The 15,686-nt window shown below is 37.7% G+C and overlaps 2 protein-coding genes across 2 annotated transcripts; both read left to right on the plus strand.

The window, feature by feature from the left end:
• Positions 1 to 6,236: 6,236 nt before the first annotated feature.
• On the plus strand, positions 6,237 to 9,377 carry LOC148869727 (MATH domain and coiled-coil domain-containing protein At3g58250-like). Its single transcript, XM_088971575.1, has 4 exons — positions 6,237 to 6,843; positions 6,963 to 7,092; positions 7,545 to 7,716; positions 9,076 to 9,377. The coding sequence occupies exons 1-3, from the start codon at positions 6,828 to 6,830 to the stop codon at positions 7,705 to 7,707; spliced, it is 309 nt and encodes a 102-aa protein (XP_088827701.1). The 5' UTR covers positions 6,237 to 6,827; the 3' UTR covers positions 7,708 to 7,716; positions 9,076 to 9,377.
• A 2,736-nt stretch (positions 9,378 to 12,113) lies between these two features.
• On the plus strand, positions 12,114 to 15,226 carry LOC148869728 (GDSL-like Lipase/Acylhydrolase superfamily protein). The gene is made up of 5 exons (XM_088967672.1): positions 12,114 to 12,499; positions 12,631 to 12,752; positions 14,093 to 14,332; positions 14,469 to 14,718; positions 14,850 to 15,226. The coding sequence occupies exons 1-5, from the start codon at positions 12,199 to 12,201 to the stop codon at positions 15,083 to 15,085; spliced, it is 1,149 nt and encodes a 382-aa protein (XP_088823798.1). The 5' UTR covers positions 12,114 to 12,198; the 3' UTR covers positions 15,086 to 15,226.
• The last annotated feature ends 460 nt before the right edge of the window (positions 15,227 to 15,686 follow it).

The following is a 15,686-nucleotide window of genomic DNA, read 5'->3' on the forward strand; positions in this document are numbered from 1 at the left end:
TACTTAGATAATAAGCAACTTACCTAAAACCTAATGGGGCTAAATAAAAGATTATTTTGGAGAAAACAAAAAAACCCCGTGAAACCGGAACACATGTTTGTCTTTTTGTCTTTCTCTCTTCTCCACTGTCCTCTCAACCATTTTTCTTTGGGGTTTCCGATTTTGATCATACTTGCCATCGGTAATAGATTGTTAATGGTTTAGCTTCTCTTCAATCCATCCAGCTCCATAGATCAATCTTCGTTTATTCCCATGTATTTGATTAAGGTTTTTTTTTTTCCAGCCTTTTCCATTGGAAGTCCCACCATGTTCACTTCACAAAATTTATAGTCGAGTAAACTAGAGCTTGATTTTTTTTATAGCAAAAGATGAGCTACACAAATCTGGGGGTAACTCTTCCCCTTACATCCACATCACAAATAAAAAGAAAATCACTAAACCTAAATTCACTATTGCACTTCCGACTGTTAAGAGCTTTATGTGCTAACCAGTCTACTGCTTGATTTGCTTCTTGATATGCATGCTTGAATTTGATATTTAAGTTGAAAAAATCAATTAGGATCTGGCATTCTTTCCTGACACTTTCCATTCTCGACGGAGGCGATAATCTACCATTGAGGCAGTCGATTACTAACTTAGAGTCACCTTCGACGATGGTTTTTTGATCCTTGTAGTTAATAGCCATATTAATGGCCTCCCAAGCTGCCCAAGCTTCTATGAGGTTGATAGACTATATTCCATTTCCAATAGCTTTAGACTCTAGGACATTGCCTTGATGGTTCCTAGCTATACAACCAATTGCACATTTACCAAGATTCGAGCAAGAGGCATCAAAGTTAATCTTGATGCAGTTGTGTTTGGGCCTGAACCACTCAGCATGGGTTAACAATTTTCTGTTGTTGTTAACCAAACAAGAGGACACCTCTTTAATCTCATTCCAGTATGCAAAGGCTCTATAAATGATGGTTTTCGCATCGCTAACGCAACCATTAAAACACTTACTGTTTCTATTCTTCCAAATGAACCAAAAGACACAAGCAAATTTCTCTCTGATGTAGTTGAATTTGAAGTTACTAAAAGGTTTGCATAAAATAGCCCACCACCTGTCCACATAGGAAGAAGAGCCCATAGGAATTAGTAGCTCCCCCAAAAGGCTACTCCAAACTTGCTTAGCCACACTACAATTAATAAAAAAGTGGTCGATATTTTCAACTTCCCCACAAAAGACACAAGCAAGATCCAGTCTAATACCCCTAGAAATGAGGTTGTTTTTTGTAAGAAGTTTATTATTAAGTAAAAAGAATAGGAAAATTTTAAATTTTGGAGGAAGCATGAGCTTCCAAATTTTTTTTTGATAGCTAAAAGCAGTATCTGCACCACTATTAAAATGACACTCCTCCTCATAGGCTGATTTAACAGAGAAGTTCCCATCAAGGGTGAACTTCCAAACTCTTTTATCTTTAAGATCCTCATGGGGAAATTATGATGGGTTTTATAAGTTGTAATGCCTAGTGGTTGACAAGCAAAATAATGTTATCCTCTTTCAAATTTCTTCTTTCAAAATAAATTACCCTACTAATCGTTATGTCCTCATCAATAGGATCACTACTGTCTATCAATTCAATCAGTGGGCCTTCTCCAGCCCAAGAATCCATCAAAAAATTTACACTCCTACCATTACCAATCCTCCACATAGAACCCCTTTTAGTAAGATCTCTTGAACTCATAATACCTCTCTATGCCCAAGACCATCTTTTCTTCTTATTTGCATCCTAGAAATTACTGTTCCTAAGATATTTATAATTTACCACCTTGACCAAAAGATTATCCTGACAATTTAAAATTTTCCACCCTAGTTTAGCAAGAAGAGCTTTATTTAGCCATTTGAAGTTCTTCATACCTAATCCACCCCACATTTTGGGAGTACAAACCCTACTCCACTTAACAAGATGAATGGGGGTTTTGGCCACTTTCTTTTGCCCAAAGGAAATCCCTTCTGTCTTTTTCTAAATCAACAACAACACTACTTGGGATTTTAAATGATTTCATTACAAATTGCGGAACCATAGAAGCAGAAGAATTAATTAACGTTAATTTTCTAGCAAGTGAGAGAGAATGTATTTTCCAACCTACAAGTTTGTTAGACATTCTCTCTTTCAAGAATTTAAAAGTATCCTTAGAAACTCTACCCTCAATGATAGGGGCTTGAAGATAAGTCTTATTCCTACTCCCAATTGGAATTTTGAGAATTCGAGCCATCACCTTTTGGAGTCTAAAGGGGATGTTATTGGAGAACATAATGGCTGATTTAAGATAATTAGGAAACTGGCCCAAAACTTTAGCAAATCTATCCAAATTCTCCTTAATTTTGAGGCAAGCATTGATTGAGGCCTTTGCAAATATAATGCAATCATCTGCAAACTGAAGAATTGGAATTGTCAGACCTTCCCTAGAGGCTTTATAGCCCACATCATTTGTGCCACATTCAGCCTCCATATTAAGATTGCTTGAAAGAGCCTCAACACAAAGGACAAAGATGTAGGGGGACAAGGGGTCACCTTTCTGAATCCCCACTAGCTTTGATGACTCAGTGGGAGAGCCATTTATGAGAATCTAGAAGGAAATGGAACTAATGCATTCCATGACCCAATTAATCCATTTGTCATGGAAACCAAATTTAACTAGAACTTTTCTGGTAAAATCCCATTCCAACCTATCATATGCTCTCCATGTCAACCTTACAAGCTAGCATCCCTTGTTTGCCTTTTTTTCTTTTTCATAGTGTGCAACATCTCATGGGCAATAAGAATGTTGTCTGTGATTTGTCTATTAGGTATAAAAACACTATGGAAGGGGGAAATAATGTCATCCAGAAACGATTTGATTCTATTCACAAGGATTTTAGAGATGGTCTTATAGATGACATTACAAAGGCTGATAGGACTGGAATCATTGATCCTCTCCGAGTTTTCACACTTTGGAATAAGCGTAATAAAATTCCTATTTAAATCACCATTCAACTTCCCATAATGAAAAAAAGGCTTTGACAGTTTTACATACAACATCCCCAACAATATTCCAGTATTTCTTGAAGAAAAATACATTAAGACCATCAGGTCTTGGGGCCTTCATATCCTTCATCGAAAGCAGAGTGTTATGGATCTCTTCATTTGTAACCTCTCTACATAGATTATTGTTAAGAATTTTAGAAGCACACCAATCTATATTTGAAATGAACCTGTCCACTTCCGAAGTGCCCTCGAATTAAATCTCTTTTCAAAACTACTACAAAACAACTCATTGATCTCCTCAGCATCTTCAATCTAGAGTCCATCTTTATTTCTGATTTTTCTAATTTTGTTCTTATTTCTCCTAATTGTTGCAGTAATGTGGAAGAACTTGTTATTTTTATCCCCAAGTTTAAGCCAATCCACTCTTGAATTTTGAGCCCAATAAATCTCTTCTTTAGCAAGAGTGTTGTTGAGAAGTTTCTGGAGAGCTTTCTCTTGATTGATGAGACTTTTGTTATTTGGATCCCTTTCTAAATTTTCTTGGGTCACCTCGATTTTTAACAATAATTATTCTTTTCTTTTTTTGATATTTCCAAAATGATGTTTAGTCCAGAATTTGAGCTCTTTAACAAGGTTATTTCTTTTCTTACAAAATTGCCTGTCTCTAGAACCATTAATGTTGATGTCCCAAGACCTTTTGATCATGTTGTCAATACTAGGATCAATGCACCACATGGCTTCAAATCTAAAAGGTACAGGACCAAAAGAAGCCCGAGAATTAGTATCAAGTATAAAAGGTGTATGGTCGGAAGCCAAAAAAGGTAGATTTGTTAGCCTACAATTATTAAATTCACATCTTCATTCGAAATGACCCAATCAATCATTTCCTTAGTCGAACTATTCTTCCAAGTGAATTGACCTCCTTACATATCTAACCCAATAAGATTACAATAGTTAACTAGTTGATTAAAATTCATAGTATGAGAAGGCCTTACCTCCACACCACCTTTTTTATTTTCTCTCCTTCCAAGAGCATTAAAATCCCCATAACACACCATGCACCAAAAGTAATATCAACTATGTTTCTAATCCAATCCCACACCCTAATTCGATCAGTTTTTACAGGGAGGAGCATAAACAAATGTACTAAACAAGCTTTTGTTAGATTCCATATCAGTAATGTAAGTGTGGATAAGCTTATCATTTGTTAAAATAATATCAACAAAACAAGTAGAAGAATTCCATAAAAGCTAGAGACCACCATCAAAACCAATATGATCAACAAGATGACATTTATCAACTTTAAATGAAGACAATTTTTTTGCTCTAATAGGATTAACTCTTGTTTCCATTAAACAACAAATACTAGGCTTAAATTGACTACATAATTCAGTAACTTGACGCCTAAGCTAGATTCTACCGGCCCCTCTTACATTCCAAATTAGGATCTTCATTTAGAACCCTTTGTCTCCTTAGGACCCTGCTCGTCCAGACCCACTTGAGCAACAAAGATATCAGCATTGAAATCTGAAGTCCCGGGGTCAAAGTTATCGAATGCCATCTAGCTATTATTCTCTTGACCATCCCACTCTTCTTCCATGTCTTCTTCATTGACACCTTCATCATCTTGAAGTTTCATTCCTACATTATCATCCTCTTCCTTATCATTTGTGCCATAATTGTTATCAGTTCCTAAAATTTGCCATCAACCCCGCATCCAATAGGCGGGTTATCGTATGAAGGAGGTCCATTATGCAAGTTTTCCTTCTTTTGAACCCAGTGAGCCTTTTTGTTAATCATTTTATCTGAAAGTATTGAAGCAAACATTGGATTAATGAAGCGAATAGTATAACCCTTAGCTTAATCAACTCTTTGTTGTTTAAGATGGGAATGGTTGGGAAATTTAATGGGAACCTAAGTTTGTCTAGTTCTTGTTACCTAAATAGGCTGCTTGAGCCGCTCACCTTTGATAGAACCAGGATTTTGTTTCCTATTCACAATAGTCCATCCACCCACATCTTTTTTAGTATTACTCGTAGCACACTAGTAATATTTGTGACCTTGCCAACCACACACAGTGCAAAGATCATGAACGTTTTCATAGAAAACTCTAAGTTTGTCATTGTTACCATTATTAGTGACTGGAATGTCCAAGATGACCTGTTTAGTGGTGTTTATACGAACGCAAATATGAGGAAAAAGAGAATGTAAAGCCCTCTTCGTATCCCTGTCGAGTTTGATAACTGCTCCCACATCTCTGAGAATGATTTCAAAATCTTCTCTGAACCAAAATTCCAAGGGCAGCCCTAGAATCCTGACCCTAACATCCATCTCTTCTAGTTTGGCTTTAAGCGGATTAAAACCAAATCTCCATTTCATGAAAACTATGTATTTCCCATTGATGACCCACATACCCTCCTTGAGAATCCTTTTGAGGTCATCCTAAGACAAGAAAGAGAAAAGGTAGAACCCGTTGCCAAGGATTTAGATGTCCAGCTTGCTGAATCTTTAATTTTATCAACCAAAACTTTGAGAGGTTCTGGGTCTCCAAGAAACTTAACAAACAGACAAAAATCACCCTTGCTAGGGGTGGATTCGAGCTGAACCAAACTGAATTATATAAAGCTTGAGCTCGATTTTAATATATATATATATATATCACGATCCGAGCTTCAACAACTCGTGAAAGACTTTGGCTGATTGCCACCCTAGAGTCCACCCTTGCTCTCCATGAACCTCTTCCCTTGGAGCTCTTCGAGATTAATCGCGCGGTACACAAAAGACTTTATTGTCTTTCGAATTAACTTATTTAACAGCTTCCGAAAATAAAGGTTCAGAAAGGGATCTCACATTATTCGAGCCACCAGTCCAGTCGTATGGGTGGACCCAGCAGAGGAAGACATCTGAGCAGAATGCGAAAAAATAATTGGATAGTCTTGGGTAAAAAAAGTCCCAATGGAACCCTTAGGCTCTATTTAAATTGGCTAAGGTCAAATTCCCATTACACCTCTTCGACTTTTTCTCGAGAATACCGCCAAGTTGCGATTCTTCGAAACTCTTCTTTGGTATGCGTGGCTTATCATCATCATAGACGCACATGTCGGAGTATCGACGATTACACTTTCCAAATAATCATCATTTCCAAGGATACTGTGCACTGCCTTCGGGCTGGTTGCACTGTTTCCTAACCAGATTGATTTAAAAATGAGTCATTCTCATTTATGAAACTGGCTTCATTAGCTGCTGGATCGAAATGAAACAAACCTCCTGTTAGGGTTTGGCAGCTGGTTTGGGAGGGAAGAACGAAGATCTTTAATATGCTTCTATCCATAAACGAAGATCTTTGTAGAGAGAGAAATTAGTGACAGAAAATTTGCTGTTAGGGTTTGGCAGCTGGTTTGGGAGGGAAGAACGAGAGGAAAAGCCGGAGCCCGGAGAGGGTTTGGAAGAGACAAAAAAGTTGAAATTAGCAGAGGACCACCATTACCGTTATGCACGACGTGGCAACATGCTATGCACTCTGGGCAGGATTTGTGCCAAGTGGACAGCGAATTTTTCTCCCAATTTCTTTTGGGGTCCAAACTTCATATTTTGCCAGTACAGCCACCCCGCCCTCTCCGCTTCCAAACCAAAACAGAGGCTTTCTTTAATTGTGGCTCCAATTCACGGCGTGTAGAGAGTAGATAGGAAAAGTGAGTAGGAAATCCCGAGTGTCTTTAATTCCTTGAAAATTTTGATAACCCAGGAATCTTCTCCCTTCCTCCCTCCCTCCCCGCTCTCTCTCTCTGAACGTAGTAGTCTCTCTTGCTTGATAAAATGAATGGCGAAGAAGGTGCAGTAGCTCATTTCCATCTCCTATTTTCCATCATCTACTGTTAGATCAAGAACTTCATAAGCTCACGTTTTCCATTTATGGGTCATTTTTGTAATAAGTTTCCTCATATCTTGCAGAAAAGTTTATATCGTTTAGGAAAGAAGTACCAGCTCACTACATACTAAAGATCGAGTCTTTCTCCTTACTTGCAATGACCCAGATGGAGAAATATGTTTCTGGCGATTTCAAGGCTGGAGGTTATAACTGGTATGCTTGTCTTCTTAGTTTCTCAGTCTTTGCCTATCAATCATTTACTACAACAGTGTTTTTGGAGATTAATGAACAAAAAGTATAGTGGGTCATTGGCCTTTCAATCTCACATGGCTCCTGAAAGAAAGCAACATTTCTTATGAAAAGTAGTTTTTTATCATTCGGGCTTCATTTCTTTCAAATATAATGGGAAAGAACAACGCAAATTTCTATAAATAAATATTTCAATAGTATTCTTTCAGCCATTTACAATGAAAAAGGGGAAGAAGCTAGAAAGTTGTGCTTCTCCACTCCTTTTTATATCCAATATAGCCAATAGCCTTGAGAAAAAAAGGGCTTCTAGAGAAAAGTACATTAGTTTTGTAAGAAAGACTTGGTAACATAAAACTGATCTTTGTGGAAATGTCTTACCTTTTCAACTGTATATCCATTATCATTTGTGATTGCAGGAAATTGATTCTATACCCAAACGGAAACAAGGAGAGAAATGTGAAGGATCATATCTCTCTCTACTTGGCAATATCAGAGCCAAGTTCTCTTCCTGTTGGTTGGCAAGCTAATGTGATGTTCAAATTGTTTGTCTTCTCGATCAGCTCAAGGACCAATACATGATTGTAGAAGGTAGCATCTTCCCATACTTAATTTCAAGCCTCAAAAAGCTATTTATAATTGCTATATTTTGGTATCCAAATCCATCATATTTTGAATATCATGAACATCATCGTTTTATTATTCTCTATTTGCACCCTCGCTAATCTTGTATCCATGTAAACAGACCATATGTTATTCCTTTCTTCCCTAAGCTTATATATTGCTTTAATTTGAAATGTGAAAATTATGACAACTCCGGAAAGAAAAACAGTTATTTATCGAGTTTAAGCCCTTTATCTAGTTAACTTGTTTATTTTCTCAACTAGTTTTTTATAACTATAAATATATAGAATTGAATTAGAAAACTAATAAACACAACCAACCACGCCTACTGATGTTGACCCACTAACAACTCATTTAGAAATTCTGCACATAAAAACCCCTACTCTACAAAACACAATCAACCTAAGGACATTTGATATAAGGAGTAAACTATTTGACATGTGACAGTGAAAATTATGATCAAACTTTGGCATTGAATGGTGTTATGGGAATTCAAAGGTGATAGGCATGTTGGGGAGCTGAATCTGATAGCTGTTTTTCTGGCTGTGGGACCAATCATTTTGCTTCACACCAGCCATAAAGTGCACATAGCTTACAATCACTCTATTTCTCTCACTTGCATTCATGGCTCTGGTGTGGAGCAAAATTATTGCTCCCACAGACAGTAAAACAGCTATCAAAATATCAAATTCAGCCTATCTTTTTCCCAGCATGTTGCACCTCAAATTCTGTAAATCTACAAGGAAAAAGTAGTGCCTAAAAGAGTCCTAGTTAACTTACTCCATTTAGTGTGAAAATGATTTCAAGATTGTTGAGTGTTATAGTGTTGAAAGAGGATTGTTGCTTATGAATGAAAGTTGTGTAGAATAATGAATAGTTAAACGATTTCATGATTTACAAAATAAAGATGCTGAAGCAATTAATGATTCTAGGATATTCTTTAGATTTGGTAGATACTTATTAGAAAATCTTGAGATTAAGCTTCTGTGCCTTGTTGAGAACAGATTTAGGGTAACTAGACCTCCTAACAGATGCTAGGAATATTTTAAAGTAGGGCCTATCTTTTTAGCCCTGCAACTATATGCTTTTGGTCCTGCTAGGCTCTCTGTCTACAGCTCGGGAAATTCCTATCAAGCCTCGCATGACCCCCTTTCATTTTACCCCTTTCATGAATGACTCGCCTTGTTTGTGGAGAATTGCACCATGCAGAATCCAGTAGAGTCTATACGAACTTATGCTTTAAGCCTTTGTTACTAGTTAAAAAGATTCTAGTTAATTTGTATTTGCCTTCTTTCTTAATGGGTGCTAAATTTGACTCTTTTACAGCTAAGCGTTGGTTCGACAAGACAGGTTATAGTTGGGGTTGGGCCGAGTTCATGCCACTTAGTTTTCTGAAAGATAAGTCGAAGGGCTTCTTAGTGAATGATCTCTGCATCGTTGAAGCGCATATCCAATTCATTGGAGTCGTTAATAATTTGTCCTGAGTATATATTAATGTCTTGTTTTCATTTCTTGGTTTTGTTGACAAATTTCAAAACGTTTAACAGGTTAGCGAGTTAAGTATCTAGATGTGGACAATTGTGTTTATATATTTTGATGCAGATCAGTAGATTTGCCTTATTTATTACCTTTCTCTGCAGTCTGCAACTCTGCATTACAAATACAAATAGGACATACTTATTTGTTTTCTTGGGTTTGAACACACCTTGTGGTATAGTGCAATGTCGTGTATGGATCAGAGAAACTTCTATCAAGAGTTCAGACATGCCTGTCTCAAATCATTCATGGGGCTTTTCTGTGGCAGTTAGGGGTTGTTTGATAATCCCTGAACTGGCTGAACTAAATGGCTTATTACTTTGTGCTAATAGGATATTGATATATTTAGGAGAATCGAACTTCAGACTTTCAAATGCCACCAAAATTTTTATCTTACTTTAAATCTACACATTATAAGATATATTCATAAGAATTCCTATAACTACTTGAACTCCTAACATGGTTCTCCCGGAAATTGATCTGGCCTCACGATCTAATTAAGGCCCCATTTGGTTGGCAGGAGTAGGGATCTGGAATTGAAATCGGAATTGGCTATTCTGATTACAGCTGTTTGGTTGGGCAGAATTGGATTTCCATTCCCGTTCCTGCTGGAATAGCATTCCCCTATTTGATGGCCATTCCTCCCCCTCCCTTAGGAATGAAATCTCATTCCTGCTGATTCCAATTCCCATTCTCATTCCTGTTTGAACCAAACAGACTATGGGAATAGGTCATTCTGATTCTGAAAGATTTCGATTTTTTCGATTCGAACTTATTCTAAATTCCCAAATTACAGTTATCTCTAAAATCTACCAATTTTAAGAAATTAACACTATTCTGATTGTGTTTTTTTTTTCCACAAATAATGACCATCAAATCCATAGAAGCTAACTCATCTAATTTTGTTTGCTAAAATCTTCCTATGACAATAGAGTCAATGTTTTTGAAAAAAATTCTGAAAAATCATACATAGAAAAAATACAAACTTAAATTTTAGAATATAAGCATAACATTTAATGATTTAAAGTTAATATTTTTGAGAGAATGACGGTTCAGCCTACTGTGAGAAGGTGAGAGTGTTTGACATTTTAAATTATTATAGATCTACAATAGAGTTCAGAATTCTACAGTCCGCTGTAGAGTATTTTTTTGATTTTTTTTGATACACATGAACTGCATGTAAGAATTAAACACCTTTTGAATCTGTGAGAATGTAGTCTAGCTCTTCTTTGACCCTAATGTGGCAGGATCTAATTTGCCTTGGTGACTTTTGTTCGCCAACTAGTATGTTGCTTGATTCCCTTCTCGATGCGATTGATGATACTTGATTGCACACATTTCTTCCTTAAACAGGCCCTCATTTCTGCAACTATCGAATTTTTACCTATCGGACCTGCCTCAATTGAGTCTCTCCATTGATTTTTTTTTGCAATACATCCATTTGCACAACTTTTATTCTCCTTCCTTGAGGCACCAAAATTGATTTTGATCCCTCTTGGATTTGGGGGTTCCATTTCACCCCTCTAACTTACTATTCTTCCTACTTCCATTGTCTTGAGCTTCGTTGAAATCTCTAATGCTCTCAAAAGCCATTTTAAATTTTAACTATTTTCAGACAGTTTGAATCAATGTTTTAAAAAATGATTTAGAAATAGAACTGTTCTGGCCACCGGTTTTCGGTTGATGGTTCGAGTGTCCTGTTCAAATGGACGACCTGTTCTGATAAAAAATGGTCAAAAACTATTGAACGGGTTGACGGGATCAACAAGTTGATGACCTAGGTCAACAGGTTACTGGCTTTTTCAATGGTTTTAGGGTAAAATGGAACCGGTTGCCCAAACGATTCCCAGACCAAATGATTCGACCGTTCGAGTCAACAACGGTTCGAAAACCATGGTTACTGAAAATTGTGCTATGTGAGCTCTTTTCTGCAACTAGGTCATTAGGTATTCAGAAGGCCTTTGTTTCTTTTAAAAGTTAATAATTTGTTCAAGTATAGAAGATTACCTATTAGCAGTTAATAAACTATCAGAAAGGTTTAAAACACAAAGCAGTATACAAAAATATCTAAAAAAGCAAATTAAATGTGTCTTCTAAAAGGGGTTGTTCCTGGGTTCAAATGAGGTTTCTTAAAATATATCTCCCCAGTGTGCTGAGGTGTGTGCCTTTTAAAACGCTGAATGGTATTATAACAATTATTTTGTTGTGATATTCCGACAAATCATAAATTATTCAATATTGCTCTTGTTATTTGATTCCTCTTTCAAATTGGCTTCCTTCTCAGCTTATTTTTGAGATTCTGTAAGGTTGAGATCGTTCAATGAGTAAGACTTTGACATAGTTCCTTGTTATCTTTTCTCACACTTATTTCTTTTTTAATAGAAACATAGTATCTTATCTCCAAGTCAAAGGATTGCCAACTATGATACCATCCTATTTTTATAGATAAAATGAAATTCAAAAAAAAAAAAAAGAATAAATGAATCCTCCTCCTAGAGGGTGAAGGACCTCTTAAAAGCACTAAACAAGAAACCCTTACTCATTTAGAAATCCTAAATCCTGCACATAAAAACACACTACCCCACTAAACACAGACAACTCAAGGTTTTTAGTAATTAAAAATGAATCTACAGTAGCTACACCTCCTAACAGATGCTACGAATGAATGTAGGGCCTATTACCAAAAAAAAAGAAAAAAAGAATGAATGTAGGACGACCTACTACTCCCACTAGGGTATTTTAGTAATTAAACTCTCGTAATTACTTCCTCTGTAAAAACAGATGCAACTCATTTAATACCTCCTTCAATCAACGGCCTTCCCACGCTTATTAAGGCCACTGCATGCAGCCACAGACTCTCAGACTTCCGATCGAGCATACTCTCTCTCTCTCTCTCTCTCTGAGGTGATAGTTATGGCAAAGCCTAGCTTCTCTCGCTTGTCACTTGTTCCATTGTTGTTAGTGGCGTTGGTGAATGTAACTTCGGGGCAAGGTGGTGGTGATGGTGAAACGTTTGGGCCTGTACGAGGAGCGGGAGGAACCAGAAGAGAACTGGTGCCAGCCTTGTTCATATTTGGAGACTCTCTCATCGATAATGGCAATAACAATAACCTCCCGTCTTTCGCCAAAGCCAACTACTACCCTTACGGCATTGATTTTCACGGTGGCGCCACTGGTCGCTTCTCTAACGGCTATACCATGGTCGACGAAATCGGTGCGTCTCTCTCTCTCTCTCTCTCTGTTTTCTGTTTGTCTGTGTTTCTTTCTTTCTTTCTTTCTCTCTCTCTCTCAAAATACACAAGTAGCGGATGATATTGATGAACTAATTTATGATATTTGTTGCAGCTGAGCTGTTGGGTCTTCCTCTGATTCCGGCCTATTCAGAGGCTTCTGGAGAAGAAATGCTTCATGGAGTAAACTACGCCTCCGCCGCTGCCGGAATCCTCGACATCACCGGTAGAAACTTTGTAAGTTGCATCACTGAAAAGCACTTTTCGGGTTTCAATACCGAGCCGGTTTGCAGTGGGGTCCGGGTAGATTCCGCCTTGGTCTTTTTTTCTTGTCAATCCAGATTCACCTCAAACCCACCTGTTTGTCTTCAAATTGAGTTAATTGAATTCTACTACGTACTGAATTTGTGAGGAGCAGATCCCGCTTCGGGTGGAAGGTGAAACATTTCAACTTTAAAGACGATCCATTATTTGACCCAATCGGATGAGGGCTTATTGTCACTCCGACCCGACCCGACCCATCTCTAGCTCTAGCATGAAGGGAGTCCCGAGTCCGGATCTCCTAATTACAAGTTTAGAAGCCACGCAAGGCACTTAGTAGATCACAGATGCACAAACCAACAATGCTACTACCATTGTGATCAGCAAATTCTCTCCTGCATGCAAGCGGAGGTCATTGAGGAGACCGGATCTGCTTCTCATAGGGCACTTTACAGTGACCTCACAGGCACATGCCGCACATCCCGCCATACATTGGGAATATCTCCCGTACTTATACATTATCATATTCAAATCTTAATTCGTCATTAAAAATATCTCTTAAGAGACCGGACCTGCGCCTCACACCGATTTCACAGGTACATCCCACTGTTTATTGGAACATCTCCGGTATTTATGTATTATTATTTACCGGAGATGTTTCCAATGCACGATTGGATGTGCCTGTGAGGCGCCATGTTTGAGTCTACTCCTCACCCTAGCGCCTCACACTGACCTAAAGGTACATCCCAATGAAAAACCGTTCGCACAGCTTCCGTACTCACACCGTTTGCACGGACTTTTTCCCAATGAAAAAACGTAAACTGTGTGAGAGTCTTACGAGAATTGAAGCCGATTTCTTGGAAAATCGAAATTTCTTGAGAAGGGCTGCTAGGCTGGGTCCCATCATTAATATGATTGTCAGAGTCGTCGGATTAGCATACGAGAGTCTAATTAATACTGATTTTAGTTTTACGAGAGAACCATTTTTTGATCGTCCAGATACCGTGCAGTCAATAGATTTTCTCAACATGTTACACCTTACACGATAGTTCAATAGGCTCTCCATGTTACTGTGCTAAGGAACATTTAATACTGTCAGATGAACTGACCGCTCTTCAATGTGTAAGTAATTACATACAACAGGAGTCATTAATAGGGGAGCTCCTGCCTCGTACTTGACTTCTTCTCTACGTTACACATCACGAGGTCTATTGTCTTCCTTAATCCGGCCGGCTACTCTGTTTCCAAGTGGTGGCCCACTAATTAATGTCTAAGCCACATCTTGATTAAATAAGTGGTCTGTTCTATGTGAGCAGGTGGGACGAATACCGTTCAACCAACAGATACGCAACTATGAGAACACTCTTGATCAGATAACGGATAATCTAGGGGCGGACGATGCAGCGCGATCGATCGCACGGTGCATATTCTTTGTAGGCATGGGAAGCAACGACTACCTCAACAACTATCTCATGCCCAACTACCCAACTCAGAATCAATACAGCAGCCAGCAATTTGCCGATCTCTTGGTTCAACAGTACACTACCCAACTCACGGTAAGTTAAGCCTTATGGCCACTTTTTAACAAAAAAACCCGCTGAGTCGATTCAATATTTTAAATACAGCGAGTGAGTGAGTGATTGAGTGCGAGTCATAAATAATAGACCTTGTTAACTCAAACTGGTTCATTAGAGACTATATAATCTGGGAGCTCGGAAATTTGTGGTGGCTGGGCTTGGGTTGATGGGCTGCATTCCGAACATACTGGCGCAAGACCAAAACGGCCGGTGCTCGGACACCGTTAACCAGCTTGTCCTTCCGTTCAACTCCAACGTCAAGACGATGATTAACAATCTCAACGCCGATCTCCCCGGTGCCAAGTTCATCTACATTGACGTCTACCGGATGTTCTACGACATTCTCACTCGGCCTACAAACTACGGTATGTATTATTATATGTTTGTTTGTGTTTTCTGTGGTTTAGGTTTTAACTTTAAAATAATTGGCAAATGGAATTACAAGGCATCAAGGCAAATTGGTGAATGTTTGATTTGATCTGAATTCTGATGGTAGGGTTTAGCGTGATAGATCGAGGATGCTGTGGAGTTGGGCGAAACAGTGGGCAGATAACATGTCTGCCGTTTGAGACACCATGCTCCAACAGGAACCAGTACGTGTTCTGGGATGCATTCCATCCAACAGAAAGGGTGAATGTCATTATGGGAAGGGAATCTTTCAGTGGAAATTCCAAATATGTGTATCCCATGAACATACAGCAGCTTGCAAATCTTGATCTTCCAACCAACTAGAAACTCTCCCTCTCTCTCTCTCTCCCTCTAATTGTGTTGTGTTGTTATTGTTATGGAAGAGATACTGAGATAATGTTTTCTTCTCTGCATTTCCTGAGTAAGAAACATAGAACAGGGAATTTTGAGTTTTTGATCTGGAAACATGCAGCCTCTTTTTTTCTTAATAGGGGAGCAACTTGTGTGGACTTGGATTGAGAATTTGTTAAAATTTAAATGATCTCAGCCCAAATGCCCAAATCTTATGGAATTGGTTTTCGATTTTAACCGAATGACAATATATGTAGCTTAGAAGAAAATATTTACTTGATTCCAAGGTTGAGCTAAGTTATAAATGATCATCCCTAGGAGTCATATGACATTATACAAATTATTTAATTTTTATTTTTCATAATCTTTTTACTATTTTATATTTATTTTAATTATCCTCTTAAATTGTATTTTAGTCATTTTAATTTATGAACTACTAATTAATTTTTATTAATTTTATAACTTTTAATAATTGCTAAATTTTAATACTTTTATTAACTTTAATAATTTTATTAATTATAGTAATTAGGCTTCAAATTATATATAGATTGCATGTTATAGGTTTCTAGATGAA

This window comes from Nelumbo lutea, chromosome 2 (assembly GCF_056320005.1).
Source record: "Nelumbo lutea isolate HS-2025 chromosome 2, American lotus-T2T, whole genome shotgun sequence".
In the NCBI taxonomy this organism is placed as follows: domain Eukaryota; kingdom Viridiplantae; phylum Streptophyta; class Magnoliopsida; order Proteales; family Nelumbonaceae; genus Nelumbo; species Nelumbo lutea.

Bases quoted from the DNA above. Each gene is read 5' to 3' on its own strand.
- LOC148869727 (XM_088971575.1), top strand. The intron at 7,093-7,544 runs GTATGCTTGTCT...TTGTGATTGCAG, and splicing joins AAGGCTGGAGGTTATAACTG to GAAATTGATTCTATACCCAA.
- LOC148869728 (XM_088967672.1), top strand. From the start codon at position 12,199: ATGGCAAAGCCTAGCTTCTCTCGCTTGTCACTTGTTCCATTGTTGTTA. The intron at 12,500-12,630 runs GTGCGTCTCTCT...TATTTGTTGCAG, and splicing joins TACCATGGTCGACGAAATCG to CTGAGCTGTTGGGTCTTCCT. The intron at 14,719-14,849 runs GTATGTATTATT...TTCTGATGGTAG, and splicing joins CACTCGGCCTACAAACTACG to GGTTTAGCGTGATAGATCGA.